At 38.3% G+C, this 23378-nt stretch overlaps 3 protein-coding genes and 1 long non-coding RNA gene across 25 annotated transcripts in view; 2 read left to right on the top strand and 2 right to left on the bottom strand.

The window, feature by feature from the left end:
• The window catches only part of LOC116216014 (putative disease resistance protein RGA1), a 250966-nt gene that overhangs the window by 123724 nt on the left and 103864 nt on the right, over positions 1-23378 (top strand). The window lies entirely within an intron of this gene.
• Positions 15942-19029, top strand: LOC116216024 (epoxide hydrolase A-like). Its single transcript, XM_031551942.1, has 4 exons — positions 15942-16238; positions 16546-16900; positions 17866-18107; positions 18486-19029. The coding sequence occupies exons 1-4, from the start codon at positions 16126-16128 to the stop codon at positions 18730-18732; spliced, it is 957 nt and encodes a 318-aa protein (XP_031407802.1). The 5' UTR covers positions 15942-16125; the 3' UTR covers positions 18733-19029.
• Positions 19593-20888, bottom strand: LOC116216038. The gene is made up of 2 exons (XR_004158613.1): positions 20581-20888; positions 19593-20009 (listed from the first exon to the last, which is right to left on the bottom strand). It is a non-coding gene; the product is annotated as an uncharacterized LOC116216038 (long non-coding RNA).
• On the bottom strand, positions 21344-23356 carry LOC116216032 (60S ribosomal protein L18-like). The gene is made up of 2 exons (XM_031551951.1): positions 23025-23356; positions 21344-21786 (listed from the first exon to the last, which is right to left on the bottom strand). Exons 1-2 carry the CDS (start codon positions 23187-23189, stop codon positions 21628-21630), a joined length of 324 nt encoding a protein of 107 aa, XP_031407811.1. The 5' UTR covers positions 23190-23356; the 3' UTR covers positions 21344-21627.

Genomic DNA, 23378 nt, shown 5'->3' with positions numbered 1-23378 from the left:
GGCATCAAGTGTGACTTGATTGTGAGATCCTATAATTACCGAACATTATTCCTAAATGTCCATAGTCAAAGTATTATCGTTAATTAGGACAACGATAATACGGTTAGACTAGTGTCGGTGTTAATTGATGACCAAGTCTCACAGGTCATGGATATGGAGATATCAAATCACACCACATGTATACATTAAGAGTAATGTGTATTGGACTGATCCGCCATGAGATTGCTACATGGGTTGTTACGTGACTGTCATTAGCATATCTCAAAGTGACTATAGTGTAATGGTCCTTTGACTTGAGGTCACCATGGATTCCTACATGTAATGTCGTATATTTTGATACTGTCAAACGCCACCGTAACAGGCTGGTTATAAAGATAGTTATTGGGTATGCCACAAAGCATGGAAAAGAATGTGAGTGACCAAGATAGGATTTGTCCCTCCTACGAAACAGGAGCAATATCTCATGGCCACTTGGTGGTTAAGTCTAAAAGTGTATGCATACCCAAATGAGTCGATATAGCGATATCGAACTCATTTGTTCTGATAGACTTACCCGGTAAACCAAGAAAGAGAGATATTGAGCCATACAAGGATGTCATCGACCATGCCTTGGGCTCAATAGAGATATAGAGGACAATAGATTATATTACACGGTAATATAGGTCACGAGGTTCGTCGAGAAATTGACTTTTCAATTACTTGAGGAACAGTGATGCATTGCTAGATGCCGCTCACTGTTTGTAATATTGAAATAGAGATTTCGATATTACTGTCAACGTAATTGAGAACCTAAAGGGTCACACACTACGACTAAATTGACGAGATATTTTGAAACAACAAAATTGTCTAATAAAAATTAGATGATTTAAGATGCGACCAATTAATCGGATATTTAATGAGATTAAATTTGCCGATTAATTATACCCAATTTATTAGATTTAATGGTGTGCTAAGTGGCTATTTTTTATGGAACCACTTGGAGCCAATTATAGAAAGAAACATGGGCCAATTGTATGATAACACTTAGCTATACACATGGCTCATGGAGAGCTAATTTTTCAAAATCCCTCACCGGTGGGATTAGAAAATTTTAACCATTCATATGCTTATATATATGTAGATATATATGGCTGTGAGATGTAGAAAAGTAAAAAGATATAAAACACACATATATATTTATATGTGCTGAGACATATATGTGTGCGTGCATATATGTGTATGCATATAAAGTATATATATTTGGGTTGAATTGTTCAATTCAAATTAGGTCCATTAGTCTGAAAATTTCGGGTGTCGCATCGGTGTTTCTTTCGAGTGTTGGCCGCTAGCATCGCCGATCTCAAAGACTCGTCGACAAAGTCGGTGTGGATACCGGTAGAGGCGTCACGTGTGGGACGCTCGGTCGACAATTTTAAATATTCCAGGTACGCTTTTATTTACTCTTATTCTTCTAGTAGGTCTTGGAATTAGTTTCACGGGTAGGGAATTTTGAATTTATGTTCCTTTTTCGCTTCCGTTGCGCCCCGTGGAACTAGCAATTGGTATCAGAAACTAGCTAGTTAGAATCCGAGTAAATAATAGCATAAAATATGATTTTATGCTTGGTACTGGTGTGATTATGTTTGATATTTGCGGTGCATGACTGTTAGACATGGACAATGTCCTAGTTGTGTTAGTATAATAGTTATGCGTGTGGACTATTATGTAATTGTTACATAATAGTGTATGGTGAGATCGATTAAATGTTAATAAAATCCCTCAAAATATTAAGTCCTTATCCTTTCACCGTGTAACGCTAGTCAAGACCAAGATCGATGAGTGTGTAAACCTTGCTCTCGCAGGATGCCCTCATCTATCCTAGTAAGACGTGGTGTTTACCAGTGGGCCGGACTTAACTGAGCAAGCCTAATAGGATTAGGAGTTCAGAGGCATGTAGTTGGGCATCGATCTACAAGATAGATTTGAATAAAGGAGTTATTCACCTAACTAATCAAGAGTTGCATGTGATGCAATTGGGAAAGTGAGTTCCCTACCTAAATAGTCAGTTTTGGGTGAATCAGCCCTCGCTGACTCAGAGCTTGGTGAGATATGGATCTTGAACTACTATGAGAATGATATTCTCTGAATCAATGTTCAGGGTCATTGATTTGATATAAATAGTGGGAGCAATATTTAATAAAGTCCTCATTAAATATTGTAGTGTCATAATACTTATTTTGCATATTTTTGTGGTAGTTACCATGGCAGGGAGCACTTCTAGTATTTTCTGTTTGCGATCCATCCTTGATAAGGACAAACTGTCAGGGAATAATTTCCTTGGTTGGTATCGAAACTTGAGAATTGTTCTCACCCAAGAAAAGAAGCTATATGTCTTAGAGCAACCTCTTCTTGCGCCACCACCTGACGATGCCCCCCAAGCTGAGAAAGATGCTTATAGTAAGCATCATGATGATGCCGTAAACGTTGGATGTCTCATGTTAGTCACCATGAACTCGGAGCTTCAGAAGCAACACGAGAACATGAAGGCGTACGATATGATCGTGCATCTCAGGCAGCTCTATCAAGAGCAGGCCCGACATGAGAGATTCGAGATCTCTAAAGCACTTTTTCAGGCAAGGTTGACTGAGGGTAGCCCGGTGGGTCTTCATGTACTCAAGATGATTGGGTACGTCGAGACTCTAGGACGACTGGGATTTCCTCTGGGTCAAGAGTTGGCCACAGATTTAGTCCTACAGTCGCTGCCCAGCAGTTATAATCAGTTCATTACGAGCTATAATATGAATGACTACAATAAACCATTGCCTGAACTGCTTAACATGTTGAGAACAGCTGAGCATGATATCAGCAAGGGGATGTCCGTTCTAATGGTCCAATGGACCAAAAGAAAGGACAAGGGCAAGAGTAAAGGCAAGAAGGCTAAAGGTGCATCCAAGTTTGACTTGGGTGCGTTGAAGCCTAAAGCCAAGGTGGCGAAGGATGATTATTGCTTCCATTGTGGCAACACTGGACATTGGAAGCGGAATTGTAAGGTATACTTAGAGGAGTTGAAGAAGAAGAAGGGAAGTGAGGCTTCCACTTCAGGTATCCATGTTATAGAGATCAATGTATCTACTACTTCTACATCTTGGGCATTAGATACCGGGTGTGGTGCTCATATTTGTGGAAATATGCAGGACTTAAGGGACAGTAGATTGTTAGCAAAGGGCGAGGTGGACCTACGAGTTGGAAATGGAGCAAGAGTTGCTACATTAACTGTAGGGACTTATCACCTAGTTTTGCCTACTAGGCTAGTATTAGATCTTAACGACTGTTATTATGTACCTGCTATTAGTAGAAACATAATATCTGTTTCTTGTTTGGACAAGAAGGGATTTTGTTTCACTATCAAGAACAAGTGTTGTTCTATGTACATGAATGATGTATATTATGGCAGTGCACATTTAAGTAATGGTCTGTATATTCTTGATCTAGATACGCCTATTTATAATGTGGAAACCAAACGGCTCAAATCTAATGATTCGAACCCGACTTACCTATGGCATTGTCGTTTAGGCCATATTAGCGAGAATCGCATCTCTAGACTCCATAAGGATGGATTACTGGACTCGTTTGATTTAGAATCGATCGAGACATGCGAACCTTGCTTAATGGGGAAAATGACTAAGGCCCTTTTTACCTGAAAAGGTGAGCGAGCTACTGATCATCTGGCTCTCATACATACCGATGTATGTGGACCAGTGAACAAGCTTGCTAGAGGTGGGTATCTCTACTTCATTACATTTACTGATGATTTCAGTAGATTTGGATATGTGTATTTGATGAAACACAAATCTGAATCCTTTGAAAAGTTCAAAGAATTTAAGAATGAAGTGGAGAATCAGTTGGGTAAGAATATTAAAGTTCTTCGATCAGATCGAGGAGGTGAATATTTGAGCTATGAGTTCGCTGACTATCTTAAACAGTGTGGGATTTTATCTCAACTGACTCCACCTGGAACACCACAGTGGAATGGTGTAGCAGAGAGGAGGAATCGAACTTTATTAGATATGGTTCGATCTTTGATGAGTCATGCAAACTTACCTGACTCCTTCTAGGGATATGCTCTACAGACAACTGCTCTCATATTAAACAATGCTCCGTCGAAATCAGTTGAAAAGACACCATATGAGATGTGGTATGAGAAGCGTCCCAAGATGTCTTTTCTAAAGATATGGGGTTGCGAAGCTTATGTGAAGAGATTGTCTTCGGATAAGCTTGGCCCTAAATCGGACAAATGTTACTTTGTGGGGTATCCTAAGGAAACTCGAGGATACTATTTCTATAATCCCATCGAGAGCAAAGTGTTTGTCGCTCGAACTGCGGTATTCCTTGAGAAAGAGTTTCTCTCCAAAGGAACTAGTGGGAGGAAATTAGAACTTGGGGAAGTTCTACCACAAAATGACATTGACCAATCGACGGGTAATGTTGCAAAACAAGTACCACAAGGTGTTGTGGCACAATCTTCTGCACAGGTGACACAGGAGCCTCGTAGGTCTAGTAGGATACGTCATGAGCCCGAGAGATATGGATTTCTCGTGACTCAAGACAATGACGTATTGCTCATAGATAATGATGAGCCTACAACCTATGCGGAAGCCGTAATAGACCCTGACTCTGAGAAATGGCTGGAGGCCATGAGATCTGAGATGGAGTCCATATACACTAACCAAGTATGGACTTTGGTTGATCCACCTGAAGGGGCAAAACCCATTGGGTGTAAGTGGGTCTTCAAGAAGAAGACTGACATGGACGGTAATGTGATTACCTTTAAGGGACGACTTGTGGCAAAAGGTTTTAGACAAATTCATGGTGTTGACTATGACGAAACCTTTTCTCCGGTGGTTATGCTTAAATCCATCAGGGTCTTGCTTGCAATTGCAGCTTATTATGATTATGAGATCTGGCAAATGGATGTCAAAACTGCTTTCCTGAACGGGAAGCTCCTCGAGGATGTGTATATGACACAACCTGAGGGTTTTGTCGATCCACATAGTGCCGGAAAGGTTTGTAAGCTACAACGGTCTATTTATGGGCTGAAGAAAGCTTCTAGGAGCTGGAATCTTCGTTTTGATGATGCAATCAAAGAGTTTGGTTTCATCAAGAATGAAGATGAACCCTGTGTTTACAAGAAGGTTAGTGGGAGCGTAGTGATCTTCCTGGTGTTGTATGTAGACGACATACTTCTGATCGGGAATGACATTCCTTCCTTACAGTCTGTGAAGACTTGGTTGGGAAGGTGTTTCTCTATGAAGGACTTAGGCGAAGCTACCTACGTGCTAGGTATCAGGATTTATAGAGATAGATCCAGGAGACTGCTTGGCTTAAGTCAGAGTGCATACATAGATAAAGTGCTTCGGCGCTTTAGCATGCAGGATTCTAAGAAAGGGTCGCTGCCTATGTTACATGGCATAAGCCTTTCGAAGGCTCAGAGTCCTTCTACTCGAGAGGAGAGGGACCGCATGAATAGGATTCCATATGCGTCGGCTATTGGATCCATCATGTATGCTATGTTATGCACTCGATTCGATGTCTCGTATGCTTTGAGTATGACGAGTCGATACCAATCAGATCCAGGTGAGAGACACTGGATCGCAGTAAAGAACATCCTTAAGTACTTACGAATGACTAAGGAGATGTTTTTGGTATATGGAGGCGAAGAAGAGCTCGTTGTAAGAGGTTACACCGATGCTAGCTTCCAGACCGATAAGGACGACAGTAGATCGCAGTCAGGGTATGTGTTCTGCTTGAATGAAGGTGCTGTGAGTTGGAAGAGATCCAAACAGGAGACAGTAGCCGACTCTACCACAGAGGCCGAGTATATTGCTGCCTCTAACGCTGCAAAAGAGGCGGCTTGGATCAAGAAGTTCGTCACAGAACTTGCTGTGGTTCCTAGCATCGTAGACCCAGTGGATCTCTATTGTGACAACAATGGAGCCATTGCGCAAGCTAAGGAACCCAGGTCTCACCAGCGATCCAAACATATACTCAGGCGCTTCCATCTCATTCGCGAGATCATCGACAGAGGAGATGTGAAGATATGCAGAATACCAACAGATGAGAATCTCGCAGATCCACTTACGAAACCTCTTGTGCAGCGCAAGCACGAGGCTCACACTAGATCTATTGGCATAAGACATATGCCAGATTGGCTCTAGTGCAAGTGGGAGATTGTTGGGAATTGGTGTATGCCCTAGAGGCAATCTATAATCAGTTCTGTAATATGATATCTATTTCATTATAAAACGAGGCATTTCTGTTATTGTGTATATTGCGCTAAATATGATTTTACACAATAATGTCCTTGGAATAGTATGTTCAATAGGCATCAAGTGTGACTTGATTGTGAGATCCTATAATTACCAAACATTATTCCTAAATGTCCATAGTCAAAGTATTATCGTTAATTAGGACAACGATAATACGGTTAGACTAGTGTGGGTGTTAATTGATGACCAAGTCTCACAGGTCATGGATATGGAGATATCAAATCACACCACATGTATACATTAAGAGTAATGTGTATTGGACTGATCCGCCATGAGATTGCTACATGGGTTGTTACGTGACTGTCATTAGCATATCTCAAAGTGACTATAGTGTAATGGTCCTTTGACTTGAGGTCACCATGGATTCCTACATGTAATTTCGTATATTTTGATACTGTCAAACGCCACCGTAATAGGCTGGTTATAAAGATAGTTATTGGGTATGCCACAAAGCATGGAAAAGAATGTGAGTGACCAAGATAGGATTTGTCCCTCCTACGAAACGGGAGCGATATCTCATGGCCACTTGGTGGTTAAGTCTAAAAGTGTATGCATACCCAAATGAGTCGATATAGCGATATCGAACTCATTTGTTCTGATAGACTTACCCGGTAAACCAAGAAAGAGAGATATTGAGCCATACAAGGATGTCATCGACCATGCCTTGGGCTCAATAGAGATATAGAGGACAATAGATTATATTACACGGTAATATAGGTCACGAGGTTCGTCGAGAAATTGACTTTTCAATTACTTGAGGAACAGTGATGCATTGCTAGATGCCGCTCACTGTTTGTAATATTGAAATAGAGATTTCGATATTACTGTCAACGTAATTGAGAACCTAAAGGGTCACACACTACGACTAAATTGACGAGATATTTTGAAACAACAAAATTGTCTAATAAAGATTAGATGATTTAAGATGCGACCAATTAATCGGATATTTAATGAGATTAAATTTGCCGATTAATTATACCCAATTTATTAGATTTAATGGTGTGCTAAGTGGCTATTTTTTATGGAACCACTTGGAGCCAATTATAGAAAGAAACATGGGCCAATTGTATGATAACACTTAGCTATACACATGGCTCATGGAGAGCTAATTTTTCAAAATCCCACACCGGTGGGATTAGAAAATTTTAACCATTCATATGCTTATATATATGTAGATATATATGGCTGTGAGATGTAGAAAAGTAAAAAGATATAAAACACACATATATATTTATATGTGCTGAGACATATATGTGTGCGTGCATATATGTGTATGCATATAAAGTATATATATTTGGGTTGAATTGTTCAATTCAAATTAGGTCCATTAGTCTGAAAATTTCGGGTGTCGCATCGGTGTTTCTTTCGAGTGTTGGCCGCTAGCATCGCCGATCTCGAAGACTCGTCGACAAAGTCGGTGTGGATACCGGTAGAGGCGTCACGTGTGGGACGCTCGGTCGACAATTTTAAATATTCCAGGTACGCTTTTATTTACTCTTATTCTTCTAGTAGGTCTTGGAATTAGTTTCACGGGTAGGGAATTTTGAATTTATGTTCCTTTTTCGCTTCCGTTGCGCCCCGTGGAACTAGCAATTGGTATCAGAAACTAGCTAGTTAGAATCCGAGTAAATAATAGCATAAAATATGATTTTATGCTTGGTACTGGTGTGATTATGTTTGATATTTGCGGTGCATGACTGTTAGACATGGACAATGTCCTAGTTGTGTTAGTATAATAGTTATGCGTGTGGACTATTATGTAATTGTTACATAATAGTGTATGGTGAGATCGATTAAATGTTAATAAAATCCCTCAAAATATTAAGTCCTTATCCTTCCACCGTGTAACGCTAGTCAAGACCAAGATCGATGAGTGTGTAAACCTTGCTCTCGCAGGATGCCCTCATCTATCCTAGTAAGACGTGGTGTTTACCAGTGGGCCGGACTTAACTGAGCAAGCCTAATAGGATTAGGAGTTCAGAGGCATGTAGTGGGCATCGATCTACAAGATAGATTTGAATAAAGGAGTTATTCACCTAACTAATCAAGAGTTGCATGTGATGCAATTGGGAAAGTGAGTTCCCTACCTAAATAGTCAGTTTTGGGTGAATCAGCCCTCGCTGACTCAGAGCTTGGTGAGATATGGATCTTGAACTACTATGAGAATGATATTCTCTGAATCAATGTTCAGGGTCATTGATTTGATATAAATAGTGGGAGCAATATTTAATAAAGTCCTCATTAAATATTGTAGTGTCATAATACTTATTTTGCATATTTTTGTGGTAGTTACCATGGCAGGGAGCACTTCTAGTATTTTCTGTTTGCGATCCATCCTTGATAAGGACAAACTGTCAGGGAATAATTTCCTGGTTGGTATCGAAACTTGAGAATTGTTCTCACCCAAGAAAAGAAGCTATATGTCTTAGAGCAACCTCTTCTTGCGCCATCACCTGACGATGCCCCCCAAGCTGAGAAAGATGCTTATAGTAAGCATCATGATGATGCCGTAAACGTTGGGTGAGACAAAAATTTAGGATGGGCATTTGCCCTCCTAAAGTGAATGTGGCTCCGTCCCTAGTGAGGATGGGTAGTGGCTTGCAGCAACCCCCAGATCTCTCTCTCCTTTGTCACGGTCTCTCTCTATCTCTCTTTCTTCTTTATTGCGGTCTCTCACTTTCTCTCTCTCTCGCGGTCTCTTTTTTTCTCTGTAGTCAGCACCTCAAATCCAAATTGATCTTAGACAATTGCACGTTTGTCATTTTTTTTTGGTCGAGTGGTAATATTTTATTAAATCACCATAATTTACATTGGACTGCTGACCATGGGGTCATCCAAAATACCAACGACATTGTTGGCCACAAGGCTAGGGAAACTACCAACAAGACTGTTGACCAAATGGCCAGCCATAAACCATCGGTCTAACACCACAACATTGCCGACAACACCATCGGCCATCCAACTACAGAGTAATAAAACACTCCTTAGTAGTAAACTCACTAACAAGCCCAACCGATCACACCTTCATGCCTTTGAGCAATCCAGACCTGACATAGTGCAATCCAAGAGAAACCAGTCACAAACACGAACGCAATAGATCGGGAACATCCCTGTAAAGCTACTAGGAAGGACACCAAAATGAACAAGGGAACGACACTGGACTATGTCGGTAAATCATCAACGGTGAGCATCCGAGCGGCCACAGTTTTTTAACTAGAAATGAGATGGAGGTGACCTTATGGGATTGTAAAACGATAAGCGTTTGGGTCGTTTTGGTAAGCCAAGGGCTTGAGCAACTTCGATGCTGGTCTGCGAGGCGTCCGAGGACGGGAGAGTGGAGTGGGGAACCTACAACAACAAGGGAAATGGAAAAGCATGAGCACAAAGGAAGGATGGGGAGAGACCAATTTGTACTGGGAGAGGTCGGATGCGGGGATTGAGCAGAGCAAGGCGATAGGGCAGGAGCTGTGTGAGCTGCGATGATGAAGAAAGAGAAACAAAGGAGACGGGCGAGACGGAGGACAGAAGGACGAGGAGAAAGGATCAATTGGAGGAGGAAAGGTGGATCATCGCCCGACTCGCCTAACTGGAGTCGGACGTGCCGACGACAGGATCATTAGATGGGCGGTTGGTTCTAGGTTAAGATTTCAGGGCGAGAAAGAGAAAGGAAATACAGGAAAATTCATTAATCTTGTCAAATATTGGATGGTACGTGTAGATGTTTCCTTTGCTTGAAGTTTAGAGGAGGATAAAAGCATCTTAAATAAAGTTCAAGGAGCTTATCCAAAAAAAATAAAGGTTCAAGGGTACGTTTTACATAATTTAGTATTTCAAAGTTTTCCCTTTCTTTTCAGTAAGAGCATAACAGATCTTCATTTAGGCAAATTATATTATAGAAAGCCAAATTATGTCATACGGCCAAACGTTAGTTTTTTCAATCCTTTTAATATTAAAAATGCTAGTTTCACCGGGCGCAACGAAAGCAAAAAAAGAACAGAAATTCAAAATTTCCTACCCGTGAAACTAATTCCAAGACCTACTAGAAGAATAAGAGTAAATAAAAGCGTACCTGGAATATTTAAAGTTGTCGACCGAGCGTTCCACGCGTGATGCCTCTACTGGTATCCACACCAATTTTGTCGACGAGTTTTCGAGATCGGCGGTGCTAGCGGCCAATACTCGAAAGAAACACCGATGCGACACTCGAAATTTATTAAACTAGTACGATTAATTAAAGTTGAACAATTCAACTTTAACTTTTCCTACAATTATATGCGTACACTTATATATGCATACATTGTCTCTCATATATATATATATATAAGCATACTACACATTATTTGAATCCATCCCCTTCTACTGCTTTTATAAGCAAATGGGGAGGCAAATTCTTTTCCCATGATCGATGTGGGATAAGGAAAATCAAGGCTCCAAGTGACATGTGTAAGTCTAGGTGACATTGAACTATTGGCCAATGTGTCACCGTATTAATCGTGCATCAGGTTGGTCAATTTAATATAATAAATCGAGTCTAATTAATCGATAAATTTAATCTCATTAAATATTCGATTAATTAGTCGCACCATAAATCATCTAATCTCTATTAGACGATTTTATTGTTTCAAAATATCCCATCGATTTAGTCGTCGTGTGTGACCCTGTAGGTTCCCAATTACGTTGACAGTAATATCGAAATCTCTATTTCAATATTACAAACAGTGAGCGACATCTAACAATGCATCACTGTTACTCAAGTAATTGGAAAGTCAATTTCTCGACGAACCTTGTGACCTATATTACCGTGTAATATAATCCATTGTCCTCTATATCTCTATTGAGCCCAATGCATGGTCGATGACATCCTTGTATAGCTCAATATCTCTCTTTCTTGGTTTACCAGGTAAGTCTATCAGAACAAATGAGTTCGATATCGGTATATCGACTCATTTGGGTATGCATACACTTTTAGACTTAACTACCAAGTGGTCGTGAGATATCGCTCCTGTTTCGTAGGAAGGACAAATCCTATCTTGGTCACTCACATTCCTCTCCATGCTCTGTGATATACCCAATAACTGTCTTTATAACCAGCCTGTTACGGTGGTGTTTGACAGTATCAAAGTATATGACATTACATGTAGGAATTCATGGTGACCTCAAGTCAAAGGACTATTACACTATAGTCACTTTGAGATATGCTAATGACAGTCACGTAACAACCCATGTAGCAATCTCATAGCGGATCAGTCCAGTACACATTACTCTTAATGTATACCTGTGGTGTGACTTGATATCTCCATATCAATGACCTGTGAGACTTGGTCATCAATCAACACCCACACTAGTCTAACCGTATTATCGTTGTCCTAATTAACGATAATACTTTGACTAGGAACATTTAGGAATAATGTTCGGTAATTATAGGATCTCACAATCAAGTCACATTTGATGCCTATTGAACCTACTATTCCAAGGACATTATTGTGTAAAATCATATTTTAGCGCAATCTACACAATAACATAAATGCCTCGTAATATAATGAAATACACGTCATATTAATTCGAGCTTGACGCCGTCAAACCGACGCTGACGTGGCCGAAAAATTTTAAATAATTCTAAAAATTTTAAAATTTTAAACTTTAAAATAAGGGGAAACTTTTAATTCAAATTTTAATTTAACTTTTAAAATAATTTTAAGAGGAAATTTAAAAGAATTTTAATAGGAAATTTAAAAGAATTTTAATATTAAATTTAAAATAATTTTAATAGGAAATTTAAAGATTTAAGATTAAATTTAAAATAATTTTAATAGGAAATTTAAAAGAATTTTCAATTAAATTAAAAATTTTTTTAAAATTATTTAAAATTATTTTTAAAAATAAAAAAAGTATTTAAAATTCTTTTTAACCCATAAAAAATTTTATTTATTAAATTTTTTTTATATTTAAAATATTTTTTATTTTTTTTCAAAATTTTTACTCTTTTTTTGTATTTTTTTGGACTTTTTAAAATTTTATTTTGTCTTAAATGACGTGGCGCATTATGATTGGTTCCACGTAACAAAAGTGACACATAGGACGCGCCACGTCAGCAAAATCTTAATGGCGTCAGGGCCAATTGACGGTTTGTATCATCATGAAACAATTTTGAAACATTTTGTACCATCATGTAGCGAGAAAAACTTTTTGGACCATCATGAAAAATTTTTAAAACATTTTGGACCACCGGTGCAATTTACCCTATAAAATATGCGCTATAAGTTTTTAAAATAGTAATTTACAATCAATAACAACATATTATTAGACATATAAGACTAATGATAATTTAATTACATGAATAAGATAAGAAAAAAAATAGAACTCAATATAAGTCTTAAAAAATTCAACATTGCCAAGATTATGTATAAAAAAAATTGAAAAGAAAAGTTTCAACCATGGCAAGATGAATTTTTATCTTCAATATTATCAAAATTTAACACTTAAACCACATTCACAAAATTGAAGAACCCCAAAACTCTATAAACATTTATTTGTGAGAAAAATAAAAAAGTTGAAGAACTCACCTCAAAAAATCTAACTGTAGATATATCTAAAATAAAATTGTGTGAGTGCGAAATATTGGAGAAATATAGTGGTAGTAATATTTTTCAAAGTTAGAGCGTTTACGGTTTATTTGTGGTACGTCCACTATTTATAATGTATCCTACAAAATATAATATACACAGTGTATCATATCTTTACCTATAAAACAATATCATTTGATTTTCTTTTCGAAAAGCAAATATATAACACGTCTTATAGATTAAAAAAAATCCATTTCTATAAGTTTTTTAAGAAAATTAAAAATTCGTTTATGAAAAAAGCTCAAAACCCAAGAAAATAACTATTGCCCTAGAAATCCATATCCATATATGTTTTAAAAATAAATGTAAAATTTGCTTTTCCAAATAATCCAAAAAATCGAGAAAGTAATGACCATTATCATAAATCTATATATTTATTTGTTTTAATAATTAAAAATATAAAAATTAAAGAAATCTTAAAAAAAATGAGAAAATAACCAATTTCATTTCTGAACGTGTCGTACTCTAACTTATTTATATCGTACTCCAAAAAACATACTCTTCAGACAGTCGACTGCATATACGTACTGTAAATTGCATCATATCGCTTTGTATGCAAATGCACTCGACAATATGCACATGTAATCGATTGTCTGAAAAGTTTGTGAATTGGAATACGGCATAAATGAATTGGAATACTACGTGCCCAGAAAAAAAATTAAAAATGGCTGAAGGGTTTGTGACCTGACCGAGAAATTTCCGCTAATAGTAGTGTTACCACATTGGCTAGGTGTATGCAGTTAACATGTTGCTTACGATGATTGGGCCGAACCACGAGTTGAGCAGGCAAGCCTTGAACATTGAGGCAGGCTTGGGACTTGAAAAAGTTGGTCCTTCGGCACCTTGACCTAAGCTACGATTATACCGTCTAATCAAGTCTAGAGAACAAAATATATTAGTAGATCATTTGGGATGAAGACTCAATGGCGTAATTACAACTTCATTTCACTCCATTTTTCCAAATTCAATAATATAATCATTACTATTTTATATTTTCCTCCTATTTATTAATAAAATTTCACATATTTTTCCTAATCATTGTTACAATTAATTTTTTAATAATAAATTCTCTAACTTCAGTTTATTCTTCCATCAATTCAACAACAAAATCATTATTTTTTTTATCTTTATCTTTTATTTAATAATAAATTTTCACACATGCTTTTTCCTAACCATTATTACAACCCCATTTAAATATATACATCAAGGGTGTGTTTGATAACAAAAATTAAGTGTTAAAATTAATTTTTCAACACTTAATTCAATTCAGCTTGTTTTGTAGATGAAATTGAAGTTGACTTAATTGATTAAGTTAAGTAAAAAATTTATGCTTATGTTTCTACTGAACGTGCTCAATTGAGGGAGTTTTATTATATTTGCAGAATTGCCCGTGAACATTTGAGAAAATTTCAAATCAGTCCATTTTTATATTTTGGGAAAAACTGGGTAAAAGATGGGGAGATCGGGGGCGGAAGTGGCCGGGATCGAGGCCATCACCGCCCCAGACGAGGTCGTTGGCTGCACGTGAGGTCACTGACAACCTCGTCTGGGATGGTGGTGGTCGAAATTTGGGGGCCACAACCCCCTTCCCCTTTTCTTCTCTCGACTTTTCTTCTTTTTTATTTTTTTAAATTTAAAAAAAACAATTAATCTGGGGCAAAAGTTGAAAGAAGAAAAATATTATGGGCACTATGTAATTAGGATGTAATAATGTAAAATATTTTAGCACTTATTTCACCAAACAAAATCAACTTACTTGAATAAGCACTTATTTCAATAAACACTAAAATTCAGCACTTAATTTTCAATATTTAAAATTGAGTTGAAACAAACATACACTAATATTTGGAATGGAATGGAGTTAAACGCCACATAATTATCGAGCAACGGTCACGAAAACTTTGGACAATGCTAATGAAAATTCTAAGTTCCTTCAGTTTCTTTAAGGAATCATTGGTTATACTTAAAAACAAGTGAATCAATTCAACGATAAGCCCCCCATCACAACCGGTTTATTTGACGATATACATGTACAGTGAAATATGTATTTCTATATAAAAGCGAAAGAGCATAATATGAGTATTCGATTTGAGAACCCCAAATCCATTCTATAACTCCCAGTTCCTGATTAAGCCGCATCTTAAGTTGTAACTATGTGATATTCTTCAAGCTCAATATAAATTCTCTATAAATACTTCACAAAATTCATTTTATCAATTGTCTTTTTATTAACTATGCTTTTTTTTTTACATCTCTGCCTGACATTTCAACTTTTCATTAGTATTTATAAATATTATAGAAGTGCTGTCTTTCTATAATATATTGTTTGTTTCATATATCTAGAGAACGTATTTATTTATTGTTATTATGATTTTACTTATTCAACTGCTGTTTTTTATTATCTATAAGTATTTATAAGTTATATGTGTTTATTCCCTGTAAATAAGATTTTCCAACTGTTATTAAACTGGATAGATGCTAAATCCTCCGTTTTGAATCATGCGAAAGCAGATACAAATGGGATACATGTATTTTTTTTTTGCTGAATAAAAATGGTACATACGTAATTATTATTAAAAGCATGGCATTTATTGTAGCAGAGATATTCGGAGGAATCGGAGGCTACAAGTGCATGGGTTGAAAACCCTGATGCAACGTTGGATCCAGAGTTCGTTGATTTTAACTTTTAACTTTAACTTTAACTCAACACACTACACAATAAAAATATATATTTTTCAATTTAAAAATTTTAACTTTAACTTTAACTCAACACACTACACAACAAAAACACACGTTTCCCAAGTTAAATTTATAATCACATCTCATTTGTACTTTTCCACAATCAAAATTAAAATTAAAATCAAAATAACTTTAACTCTGAATCCAAACGGCCCCTGAGTATTCGAGATGAAATCGAAATTCTCCTTTTTTATCTATTTATTTATTTATTTATTTATTTTATTCATAATTAAGAATTAAGATAAGGGGAGATTCCTGGAAGGATAGAACTTTGATACTTTGAATTTGTTCCTCGTTTTGTCTTCGTCCGTCTTCTTCATTGTCCTCTCAGTCCACTTCGGCTGCTTCCACCCATCCAGTCTCCGCTGCGACTGTGAGACCGACGGCAGCCTCTCCGTCTCCGCCATTTCCTTGCGAGACCGTACCTGCAAGCCAAACCGAGCTTCGGGCGCTTGACCATGGAGAAGATACAGCACACGACCGTCCGTACAAACGGCATAAACATGCATGTTGCCACCGCCGGCTCCGGCCCCGACTCCATCCTCTTCGTCCACGGCTTCCCCGAACTCTGGTACTCTCTCCGACTTCGAGAACTCGTAGCTTGATTCCGCTTAATTTGGCCGGAAACAATCAATTATGAAGTGCACGTAGTTCGACTTCGATCACTCTGTCACCAAATTCCCCTCTAACCTCTCATGAGAAATGAAGGCCATCTATGGTCGGCAAATGAGAATTGGATTGCTTCCGGATGAATCTCACTATGCAAAAATGTATAACTTGATGGGCAAATTTTGATCAGAAATGTAGAAATTGATGCAGAAAGACACGTTATTGTTCCGTAAACATGTGGACTTGACACCGTTGAATGAATTTCACAGGTACACCTGGCGCCACCAGATGGTCTCCCTCGCTGCCCTTGGCTACAGAACCATTGCTCCCGACCTACGGGGCTACGGCGACACGGATGCACCGCCCTCACACGAGTCCTACACGGCCTTCCACATCGTTGGGGACCTCGTTGGGCTTCTCGACTCGATGGGCATCGAGAAGGTTTTCTTGGTGGGGCACGACTGGGGTGCCGCGATCGCTTGGTACTTTTGCCTGTTTCGACCTGATAGGATCAAGGCTTTGGTCAACATGAGCGTTGTGTTCCATCCCAGGAACCCGAACCGGAAGCCTGTCGATGGGTTGAGGGCTATTCTTGGGGATGACTACTATATTTGCAGGTTTCAGGTATCAATCGAGATCAATGTTAAAGTTTCCTATCACTGCCTAATCGATCAGTATTGCCCGATTAGTCATTATTTCTAGCTCCAGCCAGCTTCCTGTTTTGAGGTCAGGGCTATTTCTGGACGAGATTACCAAAATAGTTTGGATTCTTTTCGCTGTTTAGTTTCAATTGATTTGAACTTACATAGAATATCATCCAGTACGTCATTGGTAGCCAGCTATTGTTGGTATATCTGAAAATGGAAGTGTCAAACTGCCTCAACCCATAATGACTTTGTGGCCTATACTCTTTATTTCTTTGCTCTGAATTAAATGCTTCGCTGGGTACAAGCACACTTTCTCACGAATGCGAGGTCTTGAAACAATCTTAGTGTGTCCAAAATGGTTTTAAGAATTCTGAATAATGAATATGATCCTTAATTTATTTTAACCCTTCAATAAACTGTTTACTGTGTTAGTGTTAATTTATAGAAAGGCTTAAGCAAATTGAAGGGAGCATTTTAAGCAGGAGAAAGGCTTGTTATTATTCATTTAAGGACTTTGCCTGAAAAAGCTCCGAAGTGAGAGCTTAATCGATGGGTTTTGGAGCAAGCTTCAGAAACTTCTTCGTTTGGGTATTGCTTAAGTTGAGGAATTTGATCCATTGCCAATTATTACAAGCTCTGCTATAGGAGTTTTAAAAAGATAACAATGATAAATTTGTCACTGGTTACTTTAGAGCAATCACTCAACCTCCAGTTTCATCGGATTGTTGACAAAAACGGTCTAATAATTTGTACGCTAGGTTGGTTTTACGAAACTGTCCGTGACTTGCATATAACTTCTATATGCTGTTGGTTTTTTTTATCTGTGATCATGGATAATTCCTGTTGTTTATCTCTCTGAAGGTTCCTTCTTTTATGATTCCGACACAAAAGTCTACTGTAGCAGAACTCTTTGTCATGTGCTGTTGGTACACTCCTTTGTAGGCACCTGGAGAAATTGAGGAAGATTTTGCACGTGCTGATACTGCAAATATCATGAAGTTTTTTCTAGTGTCTCGTAATCCCCGTCCTCCTCAAATTCCGAAAGAAGGATTTTCATGCCTGGCCAACTCTCGTCAGATGGACTTGCCTTCTTGGCTCTCGGAGGAAGACATAAATTATTATGCCAGTAAATTTAGCGAGAAGGGCTTCACTGGAGGATTGAACTATTATCGAGTTATGAACCTGTACGTACTGCATTTTCTCCTTAAACCTTTTAACTCTCACTTGGCCCTTTATGCAAGCTATGAAGTCCAGTCCTATGTTCATTTTTCTATGAGGAATATATTCTTCCTTAGAAACGTGTCTTTTCTACGAGGGCATCCTATGTTTGCAATTGCCTTAAGAGGAAGAGCATTCGAACTTGTTGCGACGTTTTTTTCTTACATGACACATCACCTTGTTCGTCAAGGTTATGGGATTGAATTGATGAGGTTACTGTTGGCCCATTTGATACAAGTGAACCCCAGAAGTCATGCTTCTTATCATTCAACCATTCCAAGAGGACCGATAGTGTTGCGGTCTAAGCTGACAAAACTAACTATTCCCCCCCTTCGATGTTGCAGAAACTGGGAGCTTACAGCACCATTTACAGGTTTACAAATCAAAGTGCCAGCCAAATTCATGGTTGGGGACCTCGACATCACCTATAATACTCCTGGTACCAAGGAATTTATCCATAATGGCGGCCTAAAGAAGCACGTGCCCTTCTTGCAAGAAGTGGTTGTGATGGAAGGAGTGGCTCACTTCATCAACCAGGAGAAGCCAGAGGAGGTTACTGCCCACATCTACGACTTCATCAAGAAATTCTGAATCGGGTGACGGACGACTCGCCCTTCTGCTGACATATCTAAGTCAGAAGTCCGAGTGAAGGTCTCGTGGTGATTGGCTGTGTTCTCTGATGTCCTTTACATGGATCCGAAGCTTTTGCAATCCCCTATTGATTCTGCTCGGTTGTTTGTTTATAGTGTCAGAGCTGATTCCACAGAGAACAACGAAAATTTGAGGATTGATCCACCAAGTGTTTCCAGTATATGAACGTATTGACAGGTCGAATAAAACTGCAGACATGGAATTGAATTCTGATACATATTTATGGCTCAAATTTAACCGCTGTGATCGACTGAACTTTTTACATCAAATTTGCCATAGATTTTCATTAGTCTAGTCCAGTAAAATTTTCTTTTCTAACTTCCTTACCCCGATTGCACTGGTTTTCCTTTTTGTTTCTGCATTAGAACGCAACAAATACTGAAGCAACAGAAGAAACATTCATTCATAAGACCTTTGTACGCACTTTTTTTTTTTTTTAAATTCGCGCTTGTCGACCCGTTGCTCTAACCAACGGGGAAAAGCTCATCAAATTCAAGGATGGATAACAGGGAAAAGCGCGTCGAAATTCAAGGATTGATCTGTCGATGTTTTTAAGCGTTCCCAGTATCTGATGTCGTCAGGTCGAATGAAAACTAAAGCCATCAGACTGATGTAAATTTACAGTTTGATGGCTTTTATGTTGAAGGGCGAATGAAAACTAAAGCCATCCTGAGAATTGTAAGTCATTATCGGCTGATCTTTACAGACCAAATTAGTACTAGATTTCGACAAGTCTAATTTGGGCTGGAATTTTAACCCCGTTGCACCCCTCGCTTCTTCCGTGTAAAACACTTGCTATGGGAAATTGACACGATCATGTACTCATAAAGCACCAGTAATGAAGAACAAAACGCCTGAACGAACGACTTACGTATATCCATGCACATCAAGTCGTAAATCAATGTCCAAATACAAGATAAGGGCTTACGTAGCAATTCTAAGCGACTCATACGCATCAGTTATGATCCAGGACCTACCGACAAACCGAACAATGATCATTCCCATCCGATCGTACGAGCAGCTTCCGGGAGATGATATCAAGTATAAGAACTGTTTGGATGATAGAATTAACGTTTGTGGATCTTATGATGCTCGGGGAGGCGGAGCAGCCACGGGCGCGATGTAAACCGTAGACTGACTCACCCTGGGGGGTGGAGGGGGGCTTGGCTGTACTCTGTTCTGTCGAATATTTCTCCTTATCCCATCATCTGCAAAACCTTAGATTTGGCATAATTTACGTTAACTTTGCATGAAATGAAAAACAAATTACCCGAATTCGGCATAAAAAAGATTCGTCCACACCACGCCAATCGCGACGATTGAATTTTACCGGCATGGGTAAATCTTATGACACCGATAATGATCAGATGTGGTTTGAATTGATCCTTCTGCTCTCAGAGGTCTTAGATATATAAAGAATCTTCAGGTTTTGCATACAGCAAATCGCTGATATTCAAGTACCGTCTTTTTTCATTGCAAAAGTTAAAGATATATACTGCTAAATTTGGGAAAAATGATCCGATCTCTTTAAGGAGCTGTCTCTTGCCTGTGTATGTTGTCAGATCACTTACCAATCGAATCCTATGAACGGCTTCGTAGGGTCTGCAATTAAACCATAAATCGATATGTACATGTTTTTTTCTCCAAACTAACACCATTTTTCCATCTTGAGCGCGAGCTTTAGCTAAATTAAGACGTACTCTTCCAATATCGGAGGACAAAAAAAAGTTGCACAAAGCAGAACATTTGACATGACCAATTTGCAAATATAGAGGAGGCGAGACGAACCTGCATTAACTCGGAAAGGCACTGCCCCCAGGCATACGATAAGAATAAACACGATCGCGAGAAGAGAACGAAAGAAGGAGAGGAGAAGACCCATCAGGAACTAGTATGTTCTGGATGATGTGAAATGATGGAACCTGAGGCTTTCTTCGTAGGTTTGGCAACCATGTTGAGTAGTTCTGTTGTGTCTTTCGACTATAGATTCATATTCTTTGATGTTCACAACTGGCCATCAAAAAAGTTTTGGTCGTCCAATATTTTAAATTCACACACTAGAAGGATTTTCTCCAAAACCTGTATATAATAAATATGAAATTCTTGAATATAAACATCTAAAATGATACAAAAATGAAACGGTAGATGGACTTTATTTCCCAAATGCGATATAATATACTGTTAGTGGATGGACTTCATTTCCAAAGATAAATTAATTAGCAATGTTATCTTATTTTATCTTTAAAAAAGAGAGTAAAGGATAGAAACACTTGAACATCTCTTTAACAATTGTCATGATTAACTAATCTTTACGTGGGACACCTTAACTGGTTGATCATTTCATACCTAACATTTAACTAAAACGAGAGTTGACCCCCCTTTTTTTTTTTCTTTTTCCTTTATAAAAGCAGACTGAGTCTTCAGAAATTGAACTCAAGCAAACCAACGTGAAATAATTTATTTGTTCAATAGCACAAGCACATAATGAAAATCTTGATAGTTACGTAAGAGCTATTTTAAATTTTTAGTTTGTTATATCTCACAGTCGAAAGGAAAAAAGTTGGCAATCGAACAAACTCTGCTAAATTCCTATCTACTCCGTTTCTATTCCCTCGTATCAAACATGTCAAACATGTAAGCAGTGATCACGCCCACGGGAGACACCGTCATAATAAGTATAGACGCATGGAAATATACACAAAACAATACGGCCATTCTATCTAGGGTACGAAGAGGGAATGGTTTCGAAGTACAAAATGGGCTGAAATAGATTGATGACTAGTTCCTTGGTGATGCCAGAGAAAAAAGAACTATATGAAATGGATCCCTCCCAAATTACACCTGGAAGCCCCTGCCGTTTCTCTTCCCGCGAGCCCTCTCAATCTTCTTCCCCTTGGATAGCACGTAAGGCTTGGTGTGGCGGTGTGGGACACCCGGAGCAGGTCCAAAGCGCTTCATGGCCTCACGAGCATTCCTCCGGCCTCTCAACGGAACCTGCAGCATTCACCGGACCGGTATTGTCATCAGGAATTGATAAACCTAACCAGCTGGATAAGCTTCAAATCTGAACAGGTACTACTTAGATCCAGAAGAACATAGGTAGAAGGCAACAATATTGAATCAGCTCAACTGGATGCCACACAAATTTAGTAAGCTCTTCAGTACTTAACCAAACTACTCAATACAAGAAATTTTCTCGATGTCGGACTCGGATTTTCCTAATGACCATTGAACAAGAAATTTCTCCCAATAATGTCCACTCACAGAACAATGTGGAGCTTCGAATTTATGAACTTCCAGAAATGAATGAGTTTCCACAGACTTCAGCAATAGGCTAATCCTGACCGACACAGATGTCATTCATAATGATAGGTTTATGCCTCGTTTGATTTCATAGTCTTATTTAGAATAATTTAACTCTACCCACTACAAAACAAAATAATTCATATAAAGTCAAAAAGTGGACCCTATTTATATCACTTTTTTTACAACAAAACAACATAACTCATACAAAGTCAAAAGGTGGGCCTCATTTATATCACTCTTTTTCAAAATCAAATTTGATTTTTAAAATTCTACTATGAAACCAACGCAAACATTAGTCTCCACGAATCTTTTCAGAGCGTGGTCTATGCCGGAGTACTTCTTTGAGCTAACAGAGCAATCAGAACATGAGATTCCGTCAAGTTTTTAACGGCAGACAGACGAATAGACAATATGATGTACATTTAATAAATCAAGATCAAAATTGATGTAAAAGAAATTTTTAGATCAGATTTGATGTAAAATCGATCCGGGGCTTTTTTTTTCCCCCCAAAAGAAGGAGAAATACTACTTACAAATAAACATATTATAATCGGTACTTTTACTCAAATTTCTATTTCACTAAAAACCTTATAATGAATACCACCAATAACCTAATTCATCACACGGTTAAAAGATCAAATAACTAGGTTATAAACAAATTAAACGAAAAAAAAAAGAATTATTCCAAGGCTCAAATTGGCTACTAGGGATTTGCAATTTCTTCGTTGTTATTAGGGGTGCATTCTCCTACTATCTTCTTCCCAATATCCTCCGCATGGAAGTTGGTTGACACAACAGACCCAAATTAGCCTCATCTCAAAAATATTCCTTCACCTCGTCATCGTCGAACACAAGTCGTGCCAATGTCGATTAGCCATCTTACCGGGATAAAGGAGCTGGTTGGAAGAGGAGAAGAAGATACTCACCTCATTGAGGATCCGGCTACCTCCTCCAGTCACTCTCTGAAGGCGCAAAACATCAGTAGAGAGCTCAGCACTGACACCGCGTCCTAGTCCGATCTCCTGAGAGACGAGGAAAAGAAGGTGTCCGGTGAGGGACTCCACAACACTCCCGAGAACCGCTTCGGCCATAGTTGAAGCCAACGGATTGACAATCAAAGGAAGAATTAAGACGAAGAGGGAGAAACACGAACTAGTGATAGATCTCTTAGTAATGCAGGTAATGTGCAATACTGAGTCAACTCTGAAAAATGCAACTGAGTGACAACTGGTAGCCACTTTTTCATAACTTTTTGACTAACTAATCTGTGAAAGAAATTG

The sequence above is a fragment of the Punica granatum genome, chromosome 8 (assembly GCF_007655135.1).
Source record: "Punica granatum isolate Tunisia-2019 chromosome 8, ASM765513v2, whole genome shotgun sequence".
NCBI classification, from domain to species: Eukaryota; Viridiplantae; Streptophyta; class Magnoliopsida; order Myrtales; family Lythraceae; genus Punica; species Punica granatum.
The sequence above is the reverse complement of the archived record's forward strand: the minus strand, read 5'-3'. Positions and strand labels throughout refer to the sequence as shown.